Consider the following 25,868-nt stretch of genomic DNA (forward strand, 5'->3'; position numbering starts at 1 on the left):
GCAGCTGAAATCAGAACTACAGTGAGGTATCACCTCACTCCAATCAGAATGGCCATCATCAAAAAGTGATCAAATGGTAAATGGAGACTATGTGGAGAAAAGGGAGCCCTCCCACACTGTTGGTGGGAATGTTAATTGGTGCAGCCACTATGGAGAACAATATGAATGTACCTTAAAAAACAAAAAATAGAATTACCATATGATCCAGCAATCCCACTCCTGGTCACATGTTCAGAGAAAGCTATAATTTTAAAAGATACACGCACCCCAATGTTCATAGCAGCACTACTTAAAATAGCGAAGACATGGAATCAACCTAAGTGTTCACTGACAGATGAATGGATAAAAAAGATGTGGTAATATATACACAATGGGATATTACCAAATCATAAAAAAAAAAAAAAAGAAAGAATGCCATTTGCAGCAACATGGATGGATCTAGAGATTATCATACTAAGTGAAGTAAGTCAGACAAAGAAAGATAATGATATCGCTTATTATATGTGGAAAGAACCTAAAATAAAAGCATACAAATGAACTTATTTACAAACAGATAGAGTCACAGATATGGAAAGCAAACTTATGGTTGCCAAAGGGGAAAATGGGATGGAAGAGGGGTAAATTAGGAGTTTTGGATTAACATATACACACTACTATACATAAAATATTGGGTTGGCCAAAAGGTTCCTTCAGATTCTTCCATAGCATCTTATGGAGAAACCCAAATGAACCTTTTGGTCACCCCAACAGATAATCAACAAAGACCTACTGTATAGCATAGGGAACTATACTCAATATCTTATAAAACCTATAACAGAAATGCATATAAAAAATGTGTCTGTGTGTATCTGAATCACTTTGCTACACACCTGAAACTAACATTATAAATCAACTACATTTCAAAAAAAATTTTTTAATAAATTTTAAAAAATTATTTTAAAAAATAAAAATCTGAAATGGCAAACAACTTGAATAGGCATTTCTCCAAAGATGATATATAAATGGCCAATAAGCATGTAAAGATACTCAATATCATTACTTATTAGAGAAATGCAAATCAAAACCACCATGAAATACCATTTCACAACCATTAGGATCGCTACTATCAAAACAACAACAACAGAAAATAACAAGTGCTGGAGAAGATGTAAAGAATGGGAACCCTTGTACACAGTTGGTGATGTGAAAAGATGTAGCCTCTACAGAAATCAATACAGACATTCCTCAAAAAAATAACAGTAGAACTACTATATCATCCAGTAATTCCATTTCTGCATATACATCAAAAGGAACTGAAAGTAGGATCTTGAAGAGGTATTTATACACCCATGTTCACAGTAGCATTATTCACAATAGCCATGAGATAGAAGCAACCCAAATGTCCTGGTGAGTTAACGAATGAAAAAATATGACATAAACATACAAGAAAATATAATTGAGCCTTAAAAATCCCATCACACACCACAACATTGATGAACTTTGAAGATACTATGCAAAGCAAAATAAACCAGTCACAAAATGAATGCCGTATGAGGGATCTAAACTAATCAAATCAAATTCATGGAAACAAAATAGGATGGTGGTTGCTAGACGCTGGAAAGAAGAGGAAAGAAGGAGTTGTTTAATGGGTACAGAGTTTCAGTTTTGCAAGATGAAAAAGTTCTGCAAAGGAAGAACTTTGCAGACAAATGTGAGTAAGTTTAACACCACTGAAACATTTAAAAATGGTTAAGATGGTAAATTTTCTCACTGTAATTTTTAAAGTAGGCAGATAGTTCCAATAATAAGGTAGGCAGATAGGCAGAGGAACCAGAGATCAAATTGCCAAAATCCGCTGGATCATCAAAAAAGCAAGAGAGTTCCAGGAAAACATCTACTACTGATTTTTTGATTACACCAAAGCCTTTGACTGTGTGGATCACAACTAACTTTAAAAATTCTTCAAGAGATGGGAATACCAGACCACCTGACCTGCCTCCTGAGAAATCTGTAGGCAGGTCAAGAAGCAACAGTTAGAACTGGACATGGAACAACAAACTGGTTCCAAATCAGGAAAGGAATACATGAAGGGTGTATAGTGTCACCCTTCTTATCTAACTTCTATGCAGAGTACATCATGCGAAATGTGAGCTGGATGAAGCACAAGCTGGAATCAAGATTGAATCAAGATCTCAATCAAGATATTGAGAAATATCAATAACCTCAGATATGCAGATGACACCACCCTTATGGCAGAAAGCAAAGAAGAACTCAAGAGGAGAGTGAAAAAGTAGGCTTAAAACTCAACATTCAGAAAACTAAGATCATGGCATCCAGTCCCATCACTTCATGGCAAATAGATGGGGAAACAATGGAAACAGTGAGAGACTTTATTTTCTTGGGCTCCAAAATCACTGCAGATGGTGACTGCAGCCATGAAATTAAAAGGTGCTTGCTCCTTGGAAGAAAAATTATGACCAGCATATTAAAAAGCAGAGACATTACTCTGCCAACAAAGGTTTGTCTAGTCAAAGCTATGGTTTTTGGTGTTGGAGAAGACTCTTGAGAGTCCCCTGGACTACAAGGAGATCAAACCAGTCAATCCTAAAGGAAATCAGTCCTGAATATTCATTGGAAGGACTGATGCCGAAACTGAAACTCCAATACTTTGGCCACCTGATGCAAAGAACTGATTCATTGGAAAAGACCCTGATGCTGGGAAAGACTGAAGGCAGGAGGAGACAGGGACGACAGAGGATGAGATGGTTGGATGGCGTCACCAACTCGATGGATATAAGTTTGAGCAAGCTCTGGGAGTTGATGATGGACAGGGAAGCCTGGCGTGCTGCAGTCCATGGGGTCACAAAGAGTCGGACACAACTGAGCAACTGAAATGAACTGAAATAGTTCTACATGGTCCAGCTTGCACATGAGTCTGAGGGAGAGGAGTTTAATATGGATAACAAATATAATGGTATTCTACTATGAGTTACTATATTAATTATAAATACTGAGGGGGCTCTTTTAGGGGGAAAAGAGTTTTATCTTTTTCACTGAAAGTAGAACATATAGCCTGCTATGGGTAAAAATACTTAGATTTTCAAATGTTTTTGAGAGATTAGCCTATCAGACTTTTAAAAAGTGTTTCCAGGGACTTCCCAGGTGGTCCAGTGGTTAGGACTCCACACTCCCAATGCAGGGGACACGGGTTTGTTTGATCCCTGATGGGGGAGCTGGATCCCACAGGCCACAATTAAGACCCAGCGCAGCCAAATAAATATTTTTTTTAAAAAAGATTTCAACTGTTGGAGTGAATCTCCTAGCATATACTCATGGATGACAAACTACAGTGAGTCTCTCTAGATGATTTTGCTGAGCCCCAACCTGGGATGAGCCCCAAACTAGAGGAGCCCTTGGAAAGTCTACTTGTTTCTGGAAATTTAGGGTTTTCTAACAGACTTATAAGAGTCTATCTAGTCTCTTTAAAAGCCCACCTTTATCTCATTAGTCTTGGTATTTTGTTAGGGTAAGAGATGAGTTTTTATGTTATTAATGGTTCATCTCTAACCCTGCTGTTGCTGCTGCTGCTGCTGCTAACTCACTTCAGTCGTGTCCGACTCTGTGCGAACCCATAGACAGCAGCCCACCAGGCTCCCCCATCCCTGGGATTCTCCAGGCAAGAACACTGGAGTGGGTTGCCATTTCCTTCTCCAATACGTGAAAGTGAAAAGGGAAAGTGAAGTCGCTCAGTTGTGTCCGACTCTTTGTGACCCCATGGACTGCAGCCTACCAGGCTCCTCCATCTCTAACCCTACAGAGTATCAAATCTACTTTTACTTTGAATCTGTCTTTGGCTAATATAGGATAGCAATGGTTAGCTCAATTTCTTTGGTGTTGATCATTTATTCAAAGACCAATCTTATCCTACGAAGGGTGGAAAACCATAATTTATTGAGTACCTACGACACATCAGCCAGCATGCTAGACAATTTGCCCATTTTCGTTTGTTTGTTTGTTCCTAAACTACATGATTCGGAGTAGGCAATGGCACCCCACTCCAGTACTCTTGCCTGGAAAATCCCATGGACGGAGGAGACTGGTGGGCTGCAGTCCATGGGGTTGCTAAGAGTCAGACACGACTGAGTGACTTCACTTTCACTTTTCCCTTTCATGCACTGGAGAAGGAAATGGCAACCCACTCCAGTGTTCTTGCCTGGAGAATCCCAGGGACGGGGGAGCCTGGTGGGCTGCCGTCTATGGGGTCGCACAGAGTCGGACACGACTGAAGCGACTTAGCAGCAGCAGCAGCAAACTACATGATTACATTGTACACTTAAGCTAAAAACGTTAAGTTAGTTGCCCAAAACCTAGGCAGGGGAGAACTAGGATTCAAACTGAGATCTGCCATATACTTCTAGTATATTAGATCACCTCTATAGTCACAGAGAGCTATAAGTAGAATTGTCTGGTCTACTCAGTTTATTTCAAATAAAAATAAAAAGGGAAAATACTCTCTTTTTCATCTATTTTACTTATTTAATAAAGAGTAGATGGCCCAAAGCAGTCTTCTTTAAATTTTTCTGCTTCCCCCTCTTCTCAATATGACAACCAGAAAAATAGTGGTACCTAACCAGAAGACTATTATTAAAAGCTGTAAGAATTAGTGCAGACGCTTATGTAGCAATGTATTCCTAATAGTGTTGACCACCATTCTTTCTGTACACAAAATCTAACTGTCTTCATTGCACAGTTCATTGACTGAACTGACAAGCAATTAAATTCTAGAATTGTGACATCAGGATTTTAAGACTAGAATTATTCAATAGAAAATAGAATAAAAAGTCATTTACTTAGAAATACCATGAATATATTTTCATCTTAAATTTCTCATAGTAGGAAGCACAACATGTATATTCATTTTTCCACAATACCTGACAAGAAGAAATGCTTATTACTTTTAATACACTAAGACTACTCACTAAAATAAGTACCTGAAAAACTTTGAATATTTGTTAATATTGAAAAAAGAAAGTTCATGCTTGTTACCACTTCTTAAGAATGAAGGAGACCTGACTTCCTGTTTCTGTTGTTAATCTGCATCATGTTAGAAAGAAGGAATAGGCAGAGGTTCCAGGAAGGTATGATGATTCTTAATTCTGTTTAGAAGCTGCTGTGCCACCGGTCTGAATTCTGTTTCCCAGTGGAGTTTGTGATAGTTTTTTAGGTCTTGGTCAAAACTCCCATTCAATGCTAGTTCTTCATCTGCATCAGAAAAATTAAAATTACAGCAATTATTTAGAAATGTAATCCTACTGAATGAAGTTTAACTTTTGATGGCATGAGTTAAACTCATCCTGAAGTCATCTCTAATTGCAACAAGGCTTTTTTATGGGAGTACTTCTTTATAGAAAAAATTTTAAGTAAGTATATGATAGTCTCTTAATTAAAAAAAAAAAAAAAAGCTAATAATCTTGAGGACTTCCCTAGCAGTCCAAGTGATTAAGACAATGCTTCCACTGCAGGGGGCCTGGGGTTGGATCCCTGGTCAGGGAACTAAGATCGTGCATAGTGTATGGCATGGCCAAAAAAATAATAATAAAAGATAACAATCTTCCTAAAAAAAACAAACCCTAGACTGAATTGAGTTCTTACTTCAATTTATCCCTAATATTACATCTAACTTTATATCCAAAAGTCAGATCACAATTTCTCAGAATAAACAAAGTATGAATAGATTATTTCCTTATCTGCACATTAAAAGTGTTAACTGTTAATTCTTCAGTGGTTGAAAGATATAAAAGAAATTAGGAAATCTTTTGGGAAAGTAGCACAGTTGAATTTGACTGAAAATGACTGAAAATCAACTTTGCTCATTTCAGAGAAGCCTGGATAAACTGCTTTGAAAAGACAACACCTCCCTCCCCCACCTGCCACCTTATGCTCTCCCCAATAAAAGTGAAAAGTGGAAGACTTTGAGAATCCTAGGGAATATTAGAATCCCAAGTGAATCTATGTATAATGCAGAAAAGCACTTGTTAAAAAAAAAATGCAAAATTACAACCTTGATTTGTTTCTTAATCCAACAGCACTTTTAATTCTGCGAATATCGTGAAAGTATATCCAACCCAAGTTGGAAGACAAATGGCTACTGAGGTTTCTGCACCGACCTGCCACTGCATTTCTCTCTGTTTACACTGGAACCCATGAGAAGGACTTCAGGAAGATGCAGTGGCCTGCCAGTCAGAAGGTTGGCTCTGCCACTTCCTAGGTCTGAGGCTGAGGCAGACTTCTTAAGTGGTAACCACTAAGTCCTAAAGTGACCACAAATACTGCTGCTTGCATAATCTGCAAACTTCTTTCATAAGGCCCACTAAAATCCTACTATCAAATGCTTCCTTGGTGCTTACATCAAATTTCCTACCCTGAATATTTCCAGTACACACAAAGTACACTGTGTGTACTTTGGCACTACTGGTGTTGGTGTCACCACCCAGAATAAGATAAGTCTGGAATCCCAGTTTGTACCTTCCCCTCCTCTCCCCTAGCCAACTGGACAGCTATGCAGCTCTGAGATAAGTTCTGGGCAGACACAAACAATTCAGCAAAGCTCTCCATGGAGACCCCTGTAAGCAAACCTGACTCTCCCCACCCATTTGATAATCAAGGCCTTGAAAGAAGGAGAATCCAGATGGTGTTTGATGCCTTGAAAGTCCTTCCTGTTGGGCTATTTCCAAACTAAAGTGGTCTGTGAGACTCTGAGTGCTTTTGAATTCCTAGATCTACTTCCTGCTCACTCTTCTGCAGATGTTCTGAGTTCTAAACTTTCGTTAAAAATGAATTCTCTTCTTTTATGCTCTTTTTCCAAAGCAGCTTAGGACTGATGGCTGCCCAGGCAACCTGCAGTCTTTCTCTCTGTCCAGGACTTTGGCTGGGTTTGATGATTTTAGCCAAGTCCCTGTTTTGGTGTCTGGGGTTTCTTAATCTAACATCAAGACTATATTACTCTTCTTGAGGCTCAACATATAATTAGTTAATCTACATTTGTACCCTATTAATTGTAAATTGGGTTAGGCAAGATAACAAAAGTGGCCAAATAACTATAGATAAGAGAAAAGCAGTCTCAAGTTGCAAAGTAAATACAGCAAATGCATAAAATGTGTCATATTACACTAGGTGTTAAATTTTGGAGCTTGTGTTGCAATGAACAGCAGAGGCTAACCCAAGAAAAACTTAGGTCTATGATTTTCAAACTTTTTTTTTTTTAACTGTGACCTAGGAAGTCCATATTACATGATGACTATATATACATATTTACATATTTATAAACAAATAACAAACGTTTCATGATAGAATACTTTTCTACATATAATATATTCTGATATTCTCTTTGTTTGCTGCTTCATTTTTCAAACTGGTCACAGTGTGAAAAGTACTGACTTAGATAACCAGTTATTGTTCAACTTTCTTTGTACACAGCACATTTCCAAACACTAGAATTTTAGGTAAGGTTTTAGAAAGGATTAAAAGGCAAAAAGGCAGGACACTGAAAGATGAGCCCCCCAGGTCAGTAGGTGTCCAATATGCTACTGGGGAAGGCCAGAGAAATAGCTCCAGAAAAAATGAAGAGGCTGAGCCAAAGCAGGAACAATGCCCAGCTGTGGTTGTGTTTGGTGGTGAAAGTAAAGTCCGATGCTGTAAAGAACAATATTGCATAGGAACCTGGAGTGCTAGGTCCATGAATCAAGGTAAATTGGACATAGTCAAGCAGGAGATGGCAAGAGTCAATATTGACACTTTAGGAATCCGTGAACTAAAATGGATGGGAATGGGTGAATTTGATTCAGATGACCATTATATATCTACTACTGTGGGCAAGAATCCCTTAGAAGCAAAGGAGTAGCCCTCACAGTCAACAGAAGAGTCTGAACTGCAGTACTTGGGAGCAATCATAAAAAAGACAGAATGATCTCCATTTGTTTCCAAGGCAAGTCATTCAACATCAGTGTAATCCAAGTCTATCTCCCAATCACTACTTCTGAAGAAGTTGAAGCATTCTATGAAGACCTATAAGACCTTTTAGAACAAACACCAAAAAAAGATGTCCTTTTCATAATAGGGGGCTGGAATGCAAAAAGTAGGAAGTCAAGAGATATCTGGAGTAACAGGCAAGTTTGGCCTTGGAGTACAAGATGAAGCAAAGCAAAGGTTAACAAGAGTTCTGCCAACAGAACACACTGGTCATAGCAAACACCCTCATCCAACAACACAAGAGATGACTCTACACATGGACATCACCATACAGTCAATATCGAAATCAGATTGATTATATTCTTTGCAGGCAAAGATGGAGAAGCTCTATACAGTCAGCAAAAACAAGACCGGAAGCTGACTGTGGCTCAGATCATGAACTCTTATTGCAAAATTTAGGCTCAAATTGAAGACAGTAGAGAAAACCACTAAACCATTCAGGTATGACCTAAATAAAATCCTTTATGATTACATAATGGACGTGACGAATAGTTCAAGGGACTAAATCTGGTAGACAGAGTCCTTGAAGAACTATGGGTGGAGGTTTGTATCACTGTACAGGAAGTGGTGACTAAAACCATCCCCCAAAAAAATAAATGCAAGAAGGCAAAGTGATTGTCTGAGAAGGCCTTACAAATAGCTGAAGTGAAAGGCAAAGGACAAAGGGAAAGATAAACCCAACTGAATGCACAGTTCCAGAGAACAGAAGGAGATAAGAAAGCTTTCTTAAGTGAACAATGCACAGAAATAGAGGAAAACAATAGAATGGGAAAGACCAAAGATCTCCTAAAGAAAATAAGAGATATCAAGAGAATATTTCATGCAAAGATGGACACTATAAATGAAAGAAATGGCAAGGACCTAACAAAAGTAGAAGAGGTTAAGAAGAGCTGGCAAGAATACACAGATGATCTGTACAAAAAAGGTCTTACTGACCCGGACAACGACAATCATGTGGTCACTCACCTAGAGCCAGACATCCTGAATGTGAAGTCAAGTGGGCCTTAAGAAGCATTACTATGAACAAAACTAGGGAGGTGATGGGATCCCAGCTGAGCTATTTCTAATCCTAAAAGATGATACTGTGAAAGTGCTACACTCAATATGCCAGCAAATTTGGAAAACTCAGCAGTGGCCACAGGACTGGAAAAGGTCAGTTTTCATTCCAATCCCAAAGAAGGGCAATACCAAAGAATGTTCAAACTACCATACAGTTGTACTTATTTCACATGCTAACAAGGTAATACTCAAAATCCTTCAAGCTAGGCTCCAACAGTATGTGAACCAAGATCTTCCAGATATACAAGCTGGATTTAGAAAAGGCAGAGGAACCAGAGATCAAATTGCCAACATCTGCTGGATCATAGAAAAAGCAAGGGAATTAAAAAAAAAAAAAAAGTCTACTGCTGTTTCATTGACTATGCTAAAGCCTTTGACTGTGTCGATCACAACAAACTGTGGAAAATTCTGAAAGAGATGGGAATACCAGACCACCTAACCTGCCTCCTGAGAAACCGGTATGCATGTGAAGAAGCAATAGTTAGAACCAAATATGGAAGAGTGGACTGGTTCAAAAACGGGGAAAGGAGTACATCAAGGCTGTATATTGTTACTCTGCTTATTTAAATTATATGCAGAGTATATTATGTGAAATGCCAGGTTGGATGAAGCTCAAGCTGGAATCAAGTTTTCCAGGAGAAATATCAACTTCAGATATTCAAATGATAGCACACTAATGGCAGAAAGCAAAGAAGACCTAAGGAGCGTCTTGGTGAAGGTGAAAGAGGAGAGTGAAAAAGCTGGCTTGAAATCAACATTCTAAAAACAAAGATCATGGCAGCTTGTCCTATCCCTTCATGGCAAATAGATGGGGAAAACGTGGAAACAGTGATAGATTTCATTTTCTTGGGCTACAAAATCACTGCAGCCATGAAATTAAAAGATGCTTGCTCCTTCAAAGAAAAACTATGACAAATCTAGACAGCATCTTAAAATGCAGAGACACTTGGCCATCAAAGGTATAGTCAAAGCTGTGGTTTTTGCAGTAGCGAAGTAAAGTGTGAGATCTGGACCATAAAGAAGGCTGAGCACCGAAGAATTGATGCTTTTCAACTGTGGTATTGGAGAATACTCTTGAGAGTCCCTTGAACAGCAACAAGGAGATCAAACCAGTCAATCCTAAAGGAAATCTACCCTGAATATTCATTGGAAGGAGAGATGCTAAAGGTGAAGCTCCAATACCCTGGCTACCTAATGTGAACAGCTGACTCATTGGAAAAGACCCTGGTGCTGGGAAAAACTGAGGGCCGGAGGAGAAGGAGGTGACAGAGGAGGAGATGGTTGGATGGCATCACTGACTCAATGGACATGAGTTTGAGCAAACTCTGGGAGATAGTGAAGGACAAGGAACCTGGTGTGCTGTAGTCCATGGGGTCACAAAGAGTCAGACACAACTGAGTGACTAAACAACAACAACAAAAGGACTCAAAACAACTCTGTTAGTGACCATTATAACATGGTCTCTACTGCAGTTTAAGGATTCTGCGCATCACTGCACTCTTTCCTAGCCTGCTGTTCAGCACCAGGTAGCTACCACGGGTTCGATTACTGTTGTGACTCTTTTAAGGCACAGTTCTCACATGTTCTAGAAGCACCTGATTACTCTTTGGCATGAGCATGATGATGTGACCCTCTACTTTGAACGCTGGGGCCCCCTCTATCCCTTATTACATAACCTAAGTTCTAAGTTCCACATATCTTGTTATTTAGCTGCTAACTCGTGCCCAACTCTTTGCAACCCAATGGACTGTAGCCTGTCCAGTTCCTCTGTCCATGGGATTTCCCAAGCAAGAATACTGGAGTGGGTTGCCATTTCCTTCTCCAGGGGATCTTCCTGACCCAGGGATCGAACCTGTGTCTCCAGCATTGGCAGGCAGATTCTTTACCATTGAGCCACCTAGGGAAGCCCTCCACATATCTCAGATGAATATAAAATAGCCTAGAGTCATTTATGTTCACAATAACAAACTGTACACACTAATCACCAGTGTGTACTGGTGATCACCAGTTGCCAGCAACCCTGAGAGAAGCTCATGGTAGTGTGCCAGGGCACACCACATAAGAACTTCAAGATAAACAGATTGCTCATGAGTTTATGAGAAGTGGCTGTAGCACATCAGAAAGTTTTAGACAACAATCTTTTTAAGCCACTTTCCTAAAAGACTGTCAACATCCCAACCACACTGAGTCCCATTACTTTCTATTTTCAGCTTCCCATCAAGAAAAAGTTGGGCAACTTACATTGCTATATCAACTGCCCTACCGTGATTTCTAAAAACAGTGCTTACAACTACATTGTGGGACTTTTGTGATTTAACAGCTCATCCTGTTTTCAAAATGGCCTGTTGTTTTTTTTAACCTATCACTGTAAAAAAATTGAAATTTAAGTATACTCTCACTCATATATCCATTTCAACTGCTGCCACCCAGCTGGCCGGACACAACTACAGCCCGTGTCAGAAGTAAGGCTCTGAGGCCCACACTGTGGAGAGAAGAGCCAGGAAGTAGCCAGTCCTCACGGCTTATAAGCAGCACTTGTGATCATGTGAGAGATGCATGCCACACTCTGATGATGACCTGGCTCCCTGGTGGACTGTGTTTATTTTTCTTACCCATGCCTGCATCCCCTTCCAGGGTTGGGTGGGATGGGGTGGGGTAACGGCATACTAGGTAATGGAACAGCAGAAAAACACAAGGGCTCGATGTTTACTTTCTGATGAAAAGCCCTAGCTTTGCTACAGTATGATCTTAGGCAAGTCACTTAACCCTCCTAGACGTACCTACCTCAACTGTCACCTAGCTGATGACCTTAGAGAGATCTTAGAAGGATAAAATGAACGTCCTTTTAAAAGTATACAGCACTATTAAAGATACCACTATTGTCAGTTAATCCACAAGCATCTACCAAGAACCTGCCTTGCCCAAGGCAATATCCTTTCCTTAAAGTGGCTCCCTTGGAGTGGGGAAACAGAAGGTACAAAACAATAATACAGAACAAGTTACACAGCTCATGATTAATTGCTATGTAAGTAGTACAGCTTCCCTATGACTGTGGGCTTGGAAAGCTCATGAGAAGGGCCTGCCAGGACTGGCAGCCTTGGGCCAGGCAGGTAAGAGACCTGGCCAGAGCAAAGGTGCAAGGTTAGGGAAGCATGAGAGGAAGCCCAGTCCTGCTCCAGGGAGGGTTGACAGAGGGAAGAGGCAGGAACAGGCCCATTACAGTCAAGGGCATGCCAGGTGTGCTGCCGGCCTGTGAAGCCAGCCACGCCCACATCCCTTCTCAAGTGGTGCCACACAGCCCCACCAGTTTGCTATATATGGTTGACTGCCCCAGACTGAGGTGCCAAAGGAAGCCACAGACAGCCTGCAGTGGAGGCAGCTGCTGCCTGAGGCACGAAAGCCTAGAGCCCAGGAGAATGACTCATGGAACCAGTCACATCTTCTCCCCAAATGGGAGACAGAAAGTCGTGCCAACAGCAGAGGAGACAGAGGCCCACTCACGACAGCAGCAAGAAGCGGCCTTGAGACAGCTGGAGCCATGGCCACGCACGAGCCTAGAGGGAATGAGGGGAAGAAAGGCCTTTTTCCTTAAGAGCGGAGACAGAGCACTGCTGGGTCTTAGCAGGGTGGAGTAGATGATGCCTGCTACTGATGGGGCTGCCTTCCACATCCTGAGTGCTGGTCCAGCAGGCTCTGGGCAATGCGTGTGTTTCCCAGCTTCCTTCTTCTGGGGCATCCTTCCCTGTAGCTCCTTCACTAACCAGGGCAGAGTTTTCAGTGCTGCCCGGATAGCAGACTCACCTGTGGAACTTTTTAATGATGCAGATAATTGGCCTCCCCCAGAGCTCCTGAATCAGAATTCCTGGGGATGCGGCCAGGACAAGTGTGGTTTTATTGATTGATTTTTCTTTTTAATTCCATATGTTCTGATTCCAATGTTCTGCCACAGTTGAGAAATGAATTAAAGCAAGTTGAGCACACTTCTGCTTCCAGCAACCCAAGAAAACTTCAAGTCCACAGAGCAGAATGTGAACCTCAATGATTTAAAATCATGTTCATTTTGAGAAAGGAACCTTCCTACGCTGTTGGTGGGAATGTAAATTAGCACTGCCACTATGGAGAACAGTATGGAGGTTCCTTAAAAAACTAAAAACAGAACTACCATATGACCCCACAATCCCACTCCTAGACATCTATCTGGAGAAAAACATGATTCGAAAGGATACATGAACCCAAATATTCACTGCAGCATTGTTTATAATAGCCAAAACGTGGAAGCAACCTAAATGTCCGACAGAGGAATGGATAAAGAAGATGTGGTTCTTCATATACAATGGAATATTACTCAGCTATTAAAAAGAATGCCATTTTCAGCAACATGGATGGACCTAGAGAATGTCATACTGAGTGACGTAAATCAGACAGAGGAAAAATACAATATGACATCCCTTATATGTGGAATCTAAAAGGAAATGATACAAATTAACTTACTTATAAAACAGAAAGATACTCACTGACTTAGAAAATGAACTTCTGGTTGCCGGGGGAAGGGATGGTTAGGGGCCGTGGGAAGGTCATGTACACACTGCTATATTTAAAAAGGATAACCTATAAGAACCTATGGTATAGCTTTCTTTCAAATAGCTCTGGTCCGGAGTTCCTGTTTAATAACATATTGTTACAACAATAGAATTTACCAAGCATTTTCACAACCGTGTTTTGAGAACTAGCTGTGTGTCAGGTTCTATGTGAATTTCTGTGTGCATGTCTATTCATTTATCACCCTAACAACTCTGCAAGTGAAAGTGAAAGTGAAGTCGCTCAGTCATGTTCGACTCTTTGCGACCACATGGACTGTAGCCTACTAGGCTCCCTCATCCATGGGATTTTCCAGGCAAGAATACTGGAGTGGATTGCCATTTCTTTCTCCAGGGGATCTTCCCAACCCAGGGATCAAACCTGGGTCTCTCACATTGAAGGCAGATGCTTTACCATCTGAGCCACCAGGGAAGCCCAACAACTCTGCAAAGTGGATGTCAATCATCCCCATCTTAGACATGAGAAGATATACATTCAGAGGTTAATATGCCCTGAGTAAAACCTTGCATGTGATAAAGTGAGACCTTAACTCAGAACTGCCTAACTACAGCCTCTAATCTTCCTGGAATGCTCTCAGGATGCTTGATTCTCACAACTCCCTGCAACACAGCATGGATATAATGTCCCCATTTTACAGATGAAAAGACAGGTTCTGAGAGATTCTTATGTCGAATCACACCATCCCAGAGAGTCAGAATTTGAACTCACAGCCTCTGGGTCACACTGAGCCTTTCTGTATGGCTTTGCTGAGCCAACACGGTGCTTGGGAGATGATAGGCACATCTTCATTTTGGAAAATGAAGATTTTCCACTCACTTCTGACCTAAATCACTGCTGTTAGACCTAACCCAGGATGAGGAGAACTATCCTAAAAATAGAAACTTTTCCAGTTGAAGACACTCTCATCTTTCCTTCGGTTTGTATCAGTGATTTCCTACCTTTCAGTGTATGTCGGACCACATAGTAATGTCAAATAATTTCACAGACGCTCCCCACATAACATAATCAAATATGCACAGGTTCATTAAAACCATGACTTATTTCAGAGTAACTTTTAACCATATTTCCTCAATTACAACAATGTCTATATACTTTTTAAACAACAGCAATACATTTATGCCCAGATTGTCTATTTATGCAGCTTATAGAAAATTCAAAAAAGGGAAAAGCCACAAAAGAAATCATGACAGCACCCAATGAGTTAAAAGTCCTCACATTCCCACTGTATATAAGATTCAGCCTCTTCCAGGTATCTCCAAATTATAATTGTCTTTAACATCTCTTGTTCCTTATCGAAAAAAAGCTACACAAATGCCTACCAATCTTTATCCACACAGGTCACAGGAAACTATTTTTCTCATTTTGATAAGATTCACAGATTCACAGTCAGGAGTCTTACCTAAAAATGATGACAGCAGGGCTAAGAGTGTGTTGGCAGCCTCATCTCCAAAACAGGATGAAGCATTGGTGATGTTTTCACTGAAGTTCCATAGCGTTTTGCAAACCAAGCAGGCCAGCTGCCAATCAGTAGGCCCAAAATCTCTTAAACAATCCACTAACCTGAGTGAAAAGTCAAATTGAGAAGTTATTAGGTCAGCATCTTTTTTATATTTTTAACATGATGATTAACTTTCTTTGATATTGAATATAATTTTATATATAATTCAGTGTTATTGAAATAATTTCACATCTACCAATTTAGGTAATTAACAAATTTAAGCAATAACCTACTTCTGAATTATTTTAAGTGTCCAGTGGAATCTAAATCCCCTCTTTAGTCTAGCTAGGCACTTCTAAATGGAGAAATATCTCTGCCCGGGAGAAATGAGGAGAGGGGCCTAACCTCCCCTGTGAATCCTGATAGAGTCAGGACTCCATGCCTTGAACTTACTTTTTAATGCCGCCTCCTTCTTTTAGGATGACTCGCTTGTCTCTATCCACAGTGAGGTTTAGGAGAACACCACAGGCAGAAAAGCAAATATCCTGATGCTTAGCATCTAGCAGAGCAATCATGAACTTGTGGACTGGAAGGGCAGAGAACAAATGCAGACCGGTGAAGTGCAGGGGCCCCAGCTGTATTTCATTCCACAAATGGCAGAGGGGAAATGGGGAGCAGCTTGTGAAACTGGAGACCCTGCTAGGGCACTCAGCCCACTCTTCATAGGGCGTCCCCACTGCCCAGCAGCGCCTTCACCAACACCCAAAACCCGCCACTTCAGAACCTGCTGCCTGCCCCCCGGGGTCCCCGTTCCCAGGTATTACTGTATCCACAGCAGCATCAGCTCTCCCTTCTAGGCAGTGGTAGAGCCCCTGCCCATGGAGAGGAACGAACCACCTCCTTCCAATCACACAGGTGCCATTCATTTCATCTCTAACTTCTGGTTGTTCTCAAGGGCTCTTTTGAACCTCCAGCAGAAATTTTCTTAAAATACACAGCCCTGGAAGAGGGCGGAGGCAGTAGGCTTCAGTGCAGATCTTCCTGGGAAGTCCTCCAGGCCACAGCTTGTAAGAGACGACTTGCTCAGACTGCTGGAAACCAGTCTGCAGGGAGGCCAGACTTCCAATGTAGGGAACGTCTTACATCAGGACAGGCCCCCCTCACCCTCCAACTCCCCACCCCTGCCTTCCCTTACTCGTAGAAAGGGAACTGTTTGTCCTGTTTGCTCATCGCCCCCAGCAGGGGTTGGGGGAGAATGAATGGATGTGTGCTCCTGTTCCACTGCTCACCTGAGAGGCAGCCACCCCACGCTGACCTTGGCCTACTGATGGGTCAGCAGTGAGCTTGGCAAAGGCTGAATCACATATAAGTATGTTTTTAAGAGTTTAAAGAATATACACCAAAATGTTAACAGTTATCTCTGGGGAAGTGTTTTTTTTTTTTAATCTGTATTATATAAATTTTCTATCACAAACATGAATAATTAGGTATTTTTAGTTACTGTTTTTACATGAGATATTTGAGACAAACAGTATGTTTAGTATTCACTCTTATGTACCTGCTACACAGTTTAAGAAATAAAACATTACAGATCCAATTTTATATTTGGGAGCATCCATTCAAATGTAACTTTGTCTTAAATGTGGAGTTTCTAATTCCAAATGCATTTATGCCTTATTCCATTAGCATATGAGTTAATTCCATTAACATTACATAAACAATACACAGGACTGTTTTGCATGTTTTAATACAATATTAATGGTATTATTTCATATGTGTCCTCCTATTACTACTAGCTTTTTTGCTCCTATAGTATGTGTTTGAGGTTGATGCATGTTGATACATGAACTTCTAGTTCATTTAACTGCTGTAAAAGTTTGGTTGCATGAGAATATACCATAATATATTTATCCTCTTACTTGCTGATGGACATTTAGGTTGTTTCCATTTTTCACTATTACAAGCAGTACTATAATAGACATTCCAGTGCATGAAGGAGCATGTCTTTTGAGTCCATTCCCATGGACAGAAATGATGTGTATAGATTGCTCATTTCACTTGAACACAAACACATACACACAGCATCTCAAAACTCAAAAGACCACTCATTAGGGAGAGGGAAACTCTGAGAACACAGCCCAGATCTATCTTGGCATCCTGAGCCAAGAGCCTTACAGATGGATGGAACAGAATGTAAAGCACCACTTGTCCCAAAGCAGAAACAAGTGTCACATTCTTGTGACCCAAGCTGCGAAACCACTCAGTTGTTTATTGGCAAGACGTGACTGTTTTTGAATGTGTGTCATTAACTCACCATTTTTCTGCACTATGAAATCGCAGATGTCATGGTCCTGGGAGAGATTTCCAAAAACACGCACAGCCTCCAGGATTCCATCCATATTGTTACTCACGAGGAGCTTTAAGAGCACTGGGTTTGGTGACCAGAGAAATAAAATCAGTGAATTTAAGTTTTAAGTTAAAGGCTATTAGAAACCAATATCATGCTAAATACTATAACTTAAAATTAAAAATGATAATAATTTTCCAATGATGGGGACTTTAGCAAGAACTAAGAAATTAATGTGTCCCCATATTCAACTTTCTTAGAATTAAATCAGGCTATTAGATACTTGTACCAGAAGTCAGAAACTATAAATGCCTCCAGTTCTGTGTTTAGTTAATAAAGTCAAAACCTTAAATGAACATGCATCTACCCAAACCCAACTCTGAACCTTACATTCAGCAATATATAGCTTTCTGTCTTGAATTATGGAATTCTTCACTTTGTAGTAAGATAAGTTGTTGATAGTTGCCGTAGTGTTGATCACCAGCTCCTCACAATCATCAATTGATTTGGATTCTGAAATAAAGTGAGCATAAGGGTATCAAAGACTCGCTGCAGAGCAGAAGCCACGACCTCCTAACTGCAGCCCAGCTGGTGCAGGGACCAGCCGCTGTCCCAGGCAAGGTCTACACGAACGCTATGTTGCTGCTTTATTTCCCATGACTCTTCCTGCAGGGAAATGTGCCCATGGCCGGGGACCACTCCAGGCCAGCATTTGGAACACTCTAAGCTCAGTCCCTCTAACCAGGGGTCTGGAAAAATCAGGCTGATCTAGTCCCTGTACGCAAAGGTGAGCAGAGCTGATTTGCCCTGACCCAGAACTATCCCAGGGCCTGCACCTTGGGAGTCTGTTTCCCAGACCGTCGACCTCCCAACAGAATGGCCCTTGGGTCATAATCCATCTACAATTCCTATCAGTGCTGCCTTCCAAACATGCAGGCTCTGACCACCTCTCACCTCCTCTACCACCACCTAGTCCATCTTTTACCTCCTCACTGGCTTCTCTTCTTTGCCTTTGCCTCCCTGAGCCTGCCCTCAATGTACGGATCCTTTAAAAGTCAGTCAGACAGCTCCACTCATCTCCCCCGGCCCACAAGCCCGAACTGCTGCCCAGTCCTTACCTCCCGGGCCTTATTTGCTGCTCCAGCCTCCAGGTCCCTGATGCCAACCACACCAGTCTTTCCCTCATTTTGAGCATTTTGCCTGAGCCTCCCCAAGAACTTTGCACTGCTAGTCCCCCTGTCTGGAATATTCCTTCCTCCAGTTATCCTGGCTCACTCCTCATGTCCTTCCAGCTGCTATTTAGCTATCCACCTTATTGGACACAGTCTCCTCAGCCACTCTGTATAAAATAGCATTGTTACCCACCTCCCCCTCCCCTTCTTCCCTGTAACACATGGGACCACCTGACTTATGTGTTTAATGTCCAGCTCTAAGGTGTAAGCTCCATGAGACTAAGGACTTGTTCTTTTCATCATCACATTCTCAGCATCTAGAACAGTGTCTGCACAGAGTGATGCTCAACAGATAATGAGTAAGAACTGGCTGTATACCACAGGGAACTCGACTACACACTCTGTAATGACCTGTATGGGAAAAGAATTTTAAAAAGAATGGATATGGTGAATGGCAGTGAAGAGGCCAGGGTGTCCTTGACTCCTGGGCCTTTTCCAACATTGGCTCCAGCCTTCCCAAGACCCCCATCCTGGCGACTCCAGCAGGGCCTCCGCCTCGGCCCCCGGGCAGCATGTAGACCAATATCCAACAGCCAGTAAAGGTTTACACATTCAGTGAGGACCAACAGTGGCGCCAGGCATGTCATCTAGCAACATGGCGAGGCTGAAGGGCATGTCCCGGCCAGTCACGGTCTGACAAAATATGGTCCACTGGAGAAGGGAGTGGCAAACCACTTCAGTATTCTTGCCTTGAGAACCCCATGAACAGTATTAAAGGGCAAAAAGAACACTGAAAGATGAGCCCCCCTAGGTTGGTAGGTGTCCAATATGCTACTGGAGATCAGTGGAGAAATAACTTCAGAAAGAATAAAGAGATGGAGCCAAAGCAAAAACAATACCCAGTTGTGGATGAGACTGGTGATGGAAGTAAAGTCCGATGCTGTAAAGAACAATATTGCATAGGAACCTGGAATGTGAGATCCATGAATCAAGGCAAATTGGAAGTGGTCAAACAGGAGATGACAAGAGTGAACATTGACATTTTAGGAATCAAGGAATTAAAATGGATGGGAATGGGTGAATTTGATTCAGATGACCATTATATCTACTACTGTGGGCAAGAATCCCTTAGAAGCAATGGAGTAGCCCTCACAGTCAACAAAATAGTCTGAAATGCAGTAGTTGGGTGTAATCTCAAAAATGACAGAATGATGTCACTTTATTTCCAAGGCCAATTATTCAACATGACAGTAATCCAAGTCTATATCCCAACCGCTAATGCTGAAGATGATGAAGTTGAATGATTGCATGGAGACTTACAAGACCTCCTAGAACCAACACCAAAAACAGATGTTCTTTTCATCATAGGGAACTGGAATGCAAAAGTAGGCAGTCGAGATAACTGGAGTAACAAGCAAGTTTGGCCTTGGGGTACAAAATGAAGCAGGGCAAAGGCTAACAGTCTTGCCAAAAGAACTCATTGGTCATAGCAAACAGCCTGTTCCAACAACATAAGAGATGATTCTACACATGGACATCACCAGATGGTCAATATTAAAATCAGATTGACTGTATTCTTTGCAGCCCAAGATGGGCAAGCTCTACACAGTCAGCAAAAACAAGACCTGGAGCTGACTGTGGATCAGATCATGAGATCCTTATTTCAAAATTTAGGCTCAAATTGAAGAAAGTAGAGAAAATCACTGGGACATTCAGGTATGACCTAAATTAAATCCCTTATGATTATACAGTTGAGGTGATGAATAAATTCAAGGGACTAGATCTGGTAAACAGAGTGCCTGAAGAACTCTGGAAGGAGGTTCATACCATTGTACAGGAGGTGGTGACTAAAACTATCCCCAAGAAAAAGAAATGCAAGAAAGCAAAGTGGTTGTCTGAGGAAGCCTTACAAATAGCTGACAAAAGAAGAGAAGTGGAAGGCAAAAGATAAAGGAAAAGATATACCCAATTGAATGCAGAGTTCCAGAGAATAGTAAAGAGAGATGAGAAAACTTTCTTAAGTGAACAATGAACAGAAATAGAGGAAAACAATAGAATGGAAAAGACTAGAGATCTCTTCAAGAAAAGCAGATACCAAGGGAACATTTCACGCAAAGATGGGCACAAAAAAAAAAAAAAAAAACAAACAGAAACGGCAAGGACTTAACAGAAGCAGAAGAGATTAAGAAGAGATGGCAAGAATACACAGAAGAATACACAAAAAAGATCTTAATGACCCAGATAACCACAATGGTGTGGTCACTCACACCCTGGAATGTGAGGTCAAGTGGGCCTTAGGAAGTATTAATACAAACATAGCTAGTGGAGGTGATGGGCTGCCAGCTGAGCTATTTCAAATCCTAAAAGATGATGCTGTTAAAGTGCTGCACTCAATATGCCAGCAAATTTAGAAAACTCAGCAGTGGCCAAAGGACTGGAAAAGGTCAGTTTTCATTCCAATCCCAAAGAAGGGCAATGCCAAAGAATGTTCAAACTATTGCACAATTGCACTCACTTCATACACGAGCAAGGTAATAACTCAAAATCCTTCAAGCCAGGCTTCAACAGTATGTGAAGTGAGAACTTCCAGATGTTCAAGCTGAATTTAGAACAGACAGAGGAACCAGAGATCAAATTGCCAACATCTGCTGGATCATAGAAAAAGTGAATGTGAAGTCGCTCAGTCATGTCAGACTCTTTGCGACCCCGTGGACTGTAGCCCACCAGGCTCCTCCGTCCATGGGATTCTCCAGGCAAGAATACTGGAGTGGGTTCCCATTTCCTTCTCCAGGGGATCTTCCCCACCCAGGGATCGAACCCAGGTCTCCCTCATTGCAGGCAGACGCTTTAGCCTCTGAGCCTAAAAACATCTACTTCTGCTTCATTGACTACGCTAAAGCCTTTGACTGTGTGGATCACAACAAACTTTAAAAATTCTTAAAGAGATGGGAATACCAGACTACCTGACCTGCCTCCTGAGAAATCTGTATGCAGGTCAAGAAGCAACAGTTAGAACTGGACATGGAACAACAGACTGGTTCCAAATTGGGAAAGGAGTTCGTCAAGGCTCCGTACTGTCACTCTGCTTATTTAACTTATATGCAGAGTACGTTATGCAAAATGCCGGGCTGGATGAAGCACAAGCTGGGATCAACCCTGAACATTCACTGGAAGAACCTGTGTTGAAGCTGAAGCTCCAATACCCTGGGCACCTGATGTGAAGAGCTGACTCATTGGAAAAGACCCTGATGCTGGGAAGGGCAAGAGGAGAATAGGATGACAGAGGATGAGATGGTTGGATGGCATCACTGACTCAATGGACATGAGTTTGAGCAAACTGCAGGAGATAGTGAAGGACAGGGAAGCCTGGCTGCTGCAGTTCGTGGGGTCACAAAGAGTAGGACACAACTTAGTGACTGAACAACAACAACATATGTATAACTAATTCACTTTGCTGTACAGCAGAAAGTAACATGACAAAGTCAATTAACTATACTCCAATAAAAATTTTTTAAAAAGAACTTGAACCTCCCTGGAAATATCAACTTACAAAACAGAAAGCTGTAGCATTTCAGTGTCTTGGGGGTGGATCAGGATAACGTTTATATGAAAAATTTTTGAAGATAGTAATAATAATAATAAACTCCATTGTTGTAAAAAAAAAAAGTGGTTAATGAATGCAAGAATGAGTGAATGAATGAATGAATGAATCCTTTAGCTTAGCATATAAGACCCTTAGTACTTTTGTCCCTGCCTTCCACTCCACCTCCAAACTCATCTCCTGGCGACTCGGGCCACAGTACAGAGAAGGGCGGATGTCGGGGACCAGTCAGGAGACTCCTGTGGTGTCCAGACAGCAAAAAGCTGAGGTGGGGGTGATGACAGAGATGGAGCACAGGGGCCAGGCTGCAAAACTATTTAGGGAAGAAAACAGACAGTATGTGGTGAAGACTGGAGTGAGGGATGAGGGAGAGCAACCACCCAGGATGACCTCTGAGTTTCTGGATTACAAAATTGGATGGACGGCAATCCCATTCTGAATTAATGGGAAGAAGGTCCAGTTGGGGGTAAGGTCATGAGTTAGATATCTTGGGGTACTTCTGAAGTATCCACAGTTGATGAGATTAAGTAAGGAAGTTAGTTGGACATACAGGTCTGGAAGTCAGAGAAAAAGTCAGGAGTCGGGTTATACTAAACTGACTACAGCAGTCTCTGCCTCTCTTCTGGCGCAGTGCATGGGCCCCAGTGCCTGGAGATCATTCACCCCCCTCGCTGCCTGGCCAGCAGTCATGGCCTGCCTGGGAAGGAGTCACCTCAGTGCCCGTGCATGTCTTGGGCCCTGATTTGCCCACTGGGTTTTATTGGTTAAGTAGTGCCTTTTACCTCTTTCAAAAAAAAAAAAAAAAATGAATATAGTTGATAAACAGTATTACGTCAAATGTAGAACAGAGTGATTCAATGTTTTTATAGATTATACTTCTAAAGTTATTATAAAATAACTGGCTGCAATCCCTGCACTGTATGATACATCCTGTTGCCTCTCTATTTTATACATCATAGCTTGTGCCTCTTAATCCCATACCCCTATCTTGCCAGCCTCCCCACCCCCAGACACTTCCCTCTGCCCACTGGTAGCCACTAGTTAGTTCTCTATTTCTGTGAGTCTGTTTCTGTTTTATTGTCTTCATGTGTTTATTTTTTAGATTCCACAAATAAGTGAAATCATTACAGTATTTGTTTTTCTCTGTCTAACTTATTTCACTTAGCATAATATCCTCCAGGTCCACCCATGATTCTGTGAATGGCAAAATTTCATTCTTTTTTTTTTTTTCATTCTTTTTTATAATTAAATAGTATCTTTTATCTCTTGTATGAAACCAAAGCTCCTCAGGGATAAGAGGGAGGTTGTGAGCTGAGCAGGAGGACTGTGCTAGCTTTTATACTTTCTGATTTAATTATCTCTCCTTTTGGCCTTCTTTTCATTAAAGAGAATGACCTTTTTATAGTCTACTCTATTCAAAGGGAAATTCAGTCATTTGTTACCCTACAGAGAACACACACTGGCCCTTCAGCCAGTGGTCCCTCTGCCCCACCCCACAGCAGCCACCATGGGTCTTGTACCTGGTAGAAACTCAAAGAATACTTGGAGAAAGCAAGAATAAATGAGATCCTAATTCCCTGTTTTCTTAGTTCAAATACATGAAAGTATTACTCTCTCAGTCGTGCCCAACTCTTTGGGACCCCATAGACTGCCGACCTCCTGGCTCCTCTGTCTACGGGATTTTCCAGGCAAGGATACTGGAGTGGTTTGTCATTCTCTTCTCCAGGGGATCTTCCCGACCCAGGTGCATCTGTCTCCAGAGTATCCTCGCTTGCTTGGCCGTGACTCTGGAGCTGGAATCCTGATCATCTACCTGCTGGCTGTGTGACTGTGTGCAAGTCATTTAACCTCCTTGGGGTTCAGTTTCCTTGTCTGCAAAGTGGGGTAATAATTGCACTTACATTACTAAGTTTAAATGTGTTAATACATGTAAAGGGCTTATAAAAGTGTATGGCACATTGCAGGTGCTAAATAAACATCTGTGACATGAACTGTACAAAAGAGATCTTCACGACCCAGATAACCACAATGGTGTGATCACTCACCTAGAGCCAGACATCCTGGAATGGGGAGTCAAGGGGGCCTTAGAAAGCATCACTAAGAACAAAGCTAGTGGAGGTGATGGGATTCCAGTTGAGCTATTTCAAATCCTGAAAGATGATGCTGTGAAAGTGCTGTGCTCAATATGCCAGCAAATTTGGAAAACTCAGCAGTGGCCACAGGACTGGAGAAGGTCAGTTTTCATTCCAATCCCAAAGAAAGGCAATGCCAAAGAAAGGCAATGCCAAAGAATGCTCAAACTACTGCACAATTGCACTCATCTCACATGCTAGTAAAGTAATGCTCAAAATTCTCCAAGTCAGGCTTCAGCAATACGTGAACCGTGAACTTCCAGATGTTCAAGCTGGTTTTAGAAAAGGCAGAGGAACCAGAGATCAAATTGCCAACATCTGCTGGATCATCGAAAAAGCAAGAGAGTTCCAGAAAAACATCCATTTCTGCTTTATTGACTATGCCAAAGCCTTTGACTGTGTGGATCACCATAAACTGTGGAAAATTCTGAAAGAGATGGGAATACCAGACCATCTGACCTGCCACTTGAGAAACCTGTATGTAGGTCAGGAAGCAACAGTTAGAACTGGACATGGAACAACAGACTGGATCCAAATAGGAAAAGGAGTATGTCAAGACTGTATATTGTCACCCTGCTTATTTAACTTATGTGCAGAGTACATCATGAGAAACGCTGGATGAAGCACAAGCTGGAATCAAGATATGCAGATGATACCACCCATATGGCAGAAAGTGAAGAGGAACTAAAAAGCCTCTTGATGAAAGTGAAAAAGGAGAGTGAAAAAGTTGGCTTAAAGCTCAACATTCATAAAACTAAGATCATGGCATCTGGTCCCATCACTTCATGGGAAATAGATGGAGAAACAATGGAAACAGTGGCTGACTTTATTTTTGGGGCTCTAAAATCACTGCAAATGGTGACTACAGCCATGAAATTAAAAGACGCTTACTCCTTGGAAGGAAAGTTATAACCAACCTAGATAGCATATTAAAAAGCAGAGACATTACTTTGCCAACAAAGGTCCATCTAGTCAAGGCTCTGGTTTTTCCAGTAGTCATGTAGGGATGTGCGAGTTGGACTATGAAGAAAGCTGAGCACCGAAGAATTGATGCTTTTGAACTGTGGTGTTGGAGAAGACTCTTGAGAGTCCCTTGGACTGCAAGGAGATCCAGCCAGTCCATCCTAAAGGAGATCAGTCCTGGGTGTTCATTGGAAGGACTGATGTTGAAGCTGAAACTCCAATACTTTGGCCACCTCATGCGAAGAGTTGACTCATTGGAAAAGACCCTGATGCTGGGAAGGACTGAGGGCAGGAGGAGAAGAGGATGACAGAGGTTGGATGGCTGGATGGCATCACTGACTCGATGGACATGAGTTTGGGTAAACTCCGGGAGTTGGTGATGGACAGGGAGGCCTGGCATGCTGCGATTCATGGTGTCGCAAAGAGTTGGACATGAGTGAGTGACTGAACTGAACTGAGATGCCTGGACGGGCTATCCAGAAAGATGGCTCCTAAGGAATGGCTTGGGTGAGTGTCTAACACTTAGCAAAGAGGAAGTCTCAGCCCCAGT

The 25,868-nt window shown here is 41.7% G+C and overlaps 1 protein-coding gene across 20 annotated transcripts in view; it reads right to left on the reverse strand.

Annotated features, from left to right (window-relative positions):
- Nucleotides 1-4,824: 4,824 nt before the first annotated feature.
- Nucleotides 4,825-25,868, reverse strand: part of ARMC2 (armadillo repeat containing 2) — a 246,475-nt gene continuing 225,431 nt past the window's right edge. For 19 of the 20 annotated variants that reach the window (XM_081526729.1, XM_081526725.1, XM_081526723.1 and 16 more), the window contains 5 exons: nucleotides 17,841-17,963; nucleotides 17,418-17,531; nucleotides 15,557-15,689; nucleotides 15,065-15,225; nucleotides 4,825-5,241 (listed from right to left, as the gene is read on the reverse strand). In XM_081526729.1, coding sequence (XP_081382855.1) covers nucleotides 5,084-5,241; nucleotides 15,065-15,225; nucleotides 15,557-15,689; nucleotides 17,418-17,531; nucleotides 17,841-17,963 — 689 coding nt within the window. In that variant the 3' untranslated portion in view covers nucleotides 4,825-5,083. Of the gene's footprint in view, nucleotides 5,242-15,064; nucleotides 15,226-15,556; nucleotides 16,207-17,417; nucleotides 17,532-17,840; nucleotides 17,964-25,868 lie in introns of all 20 variants that reach the window. The other variant, XR_014064461.1, reaches the window with a different exon arrangement.

Source organism: Giraffa tippelskirchi, chromosome 9, assembly GCF_054371585.1.
Source record: "Giraffa tippelskirchi isolate mGirTip1 chromosome 9, T2T-mGirTip1v1.2.pri, whole genome shotgun sequence".
Taxonomy (NCBI): domain Eukaryota; kingdom Metazoa; phylum Chordata; class Mammalia; order Artiodactyla; family Giraffidae; genus Giraffa; species Giraffa tippelskirchi.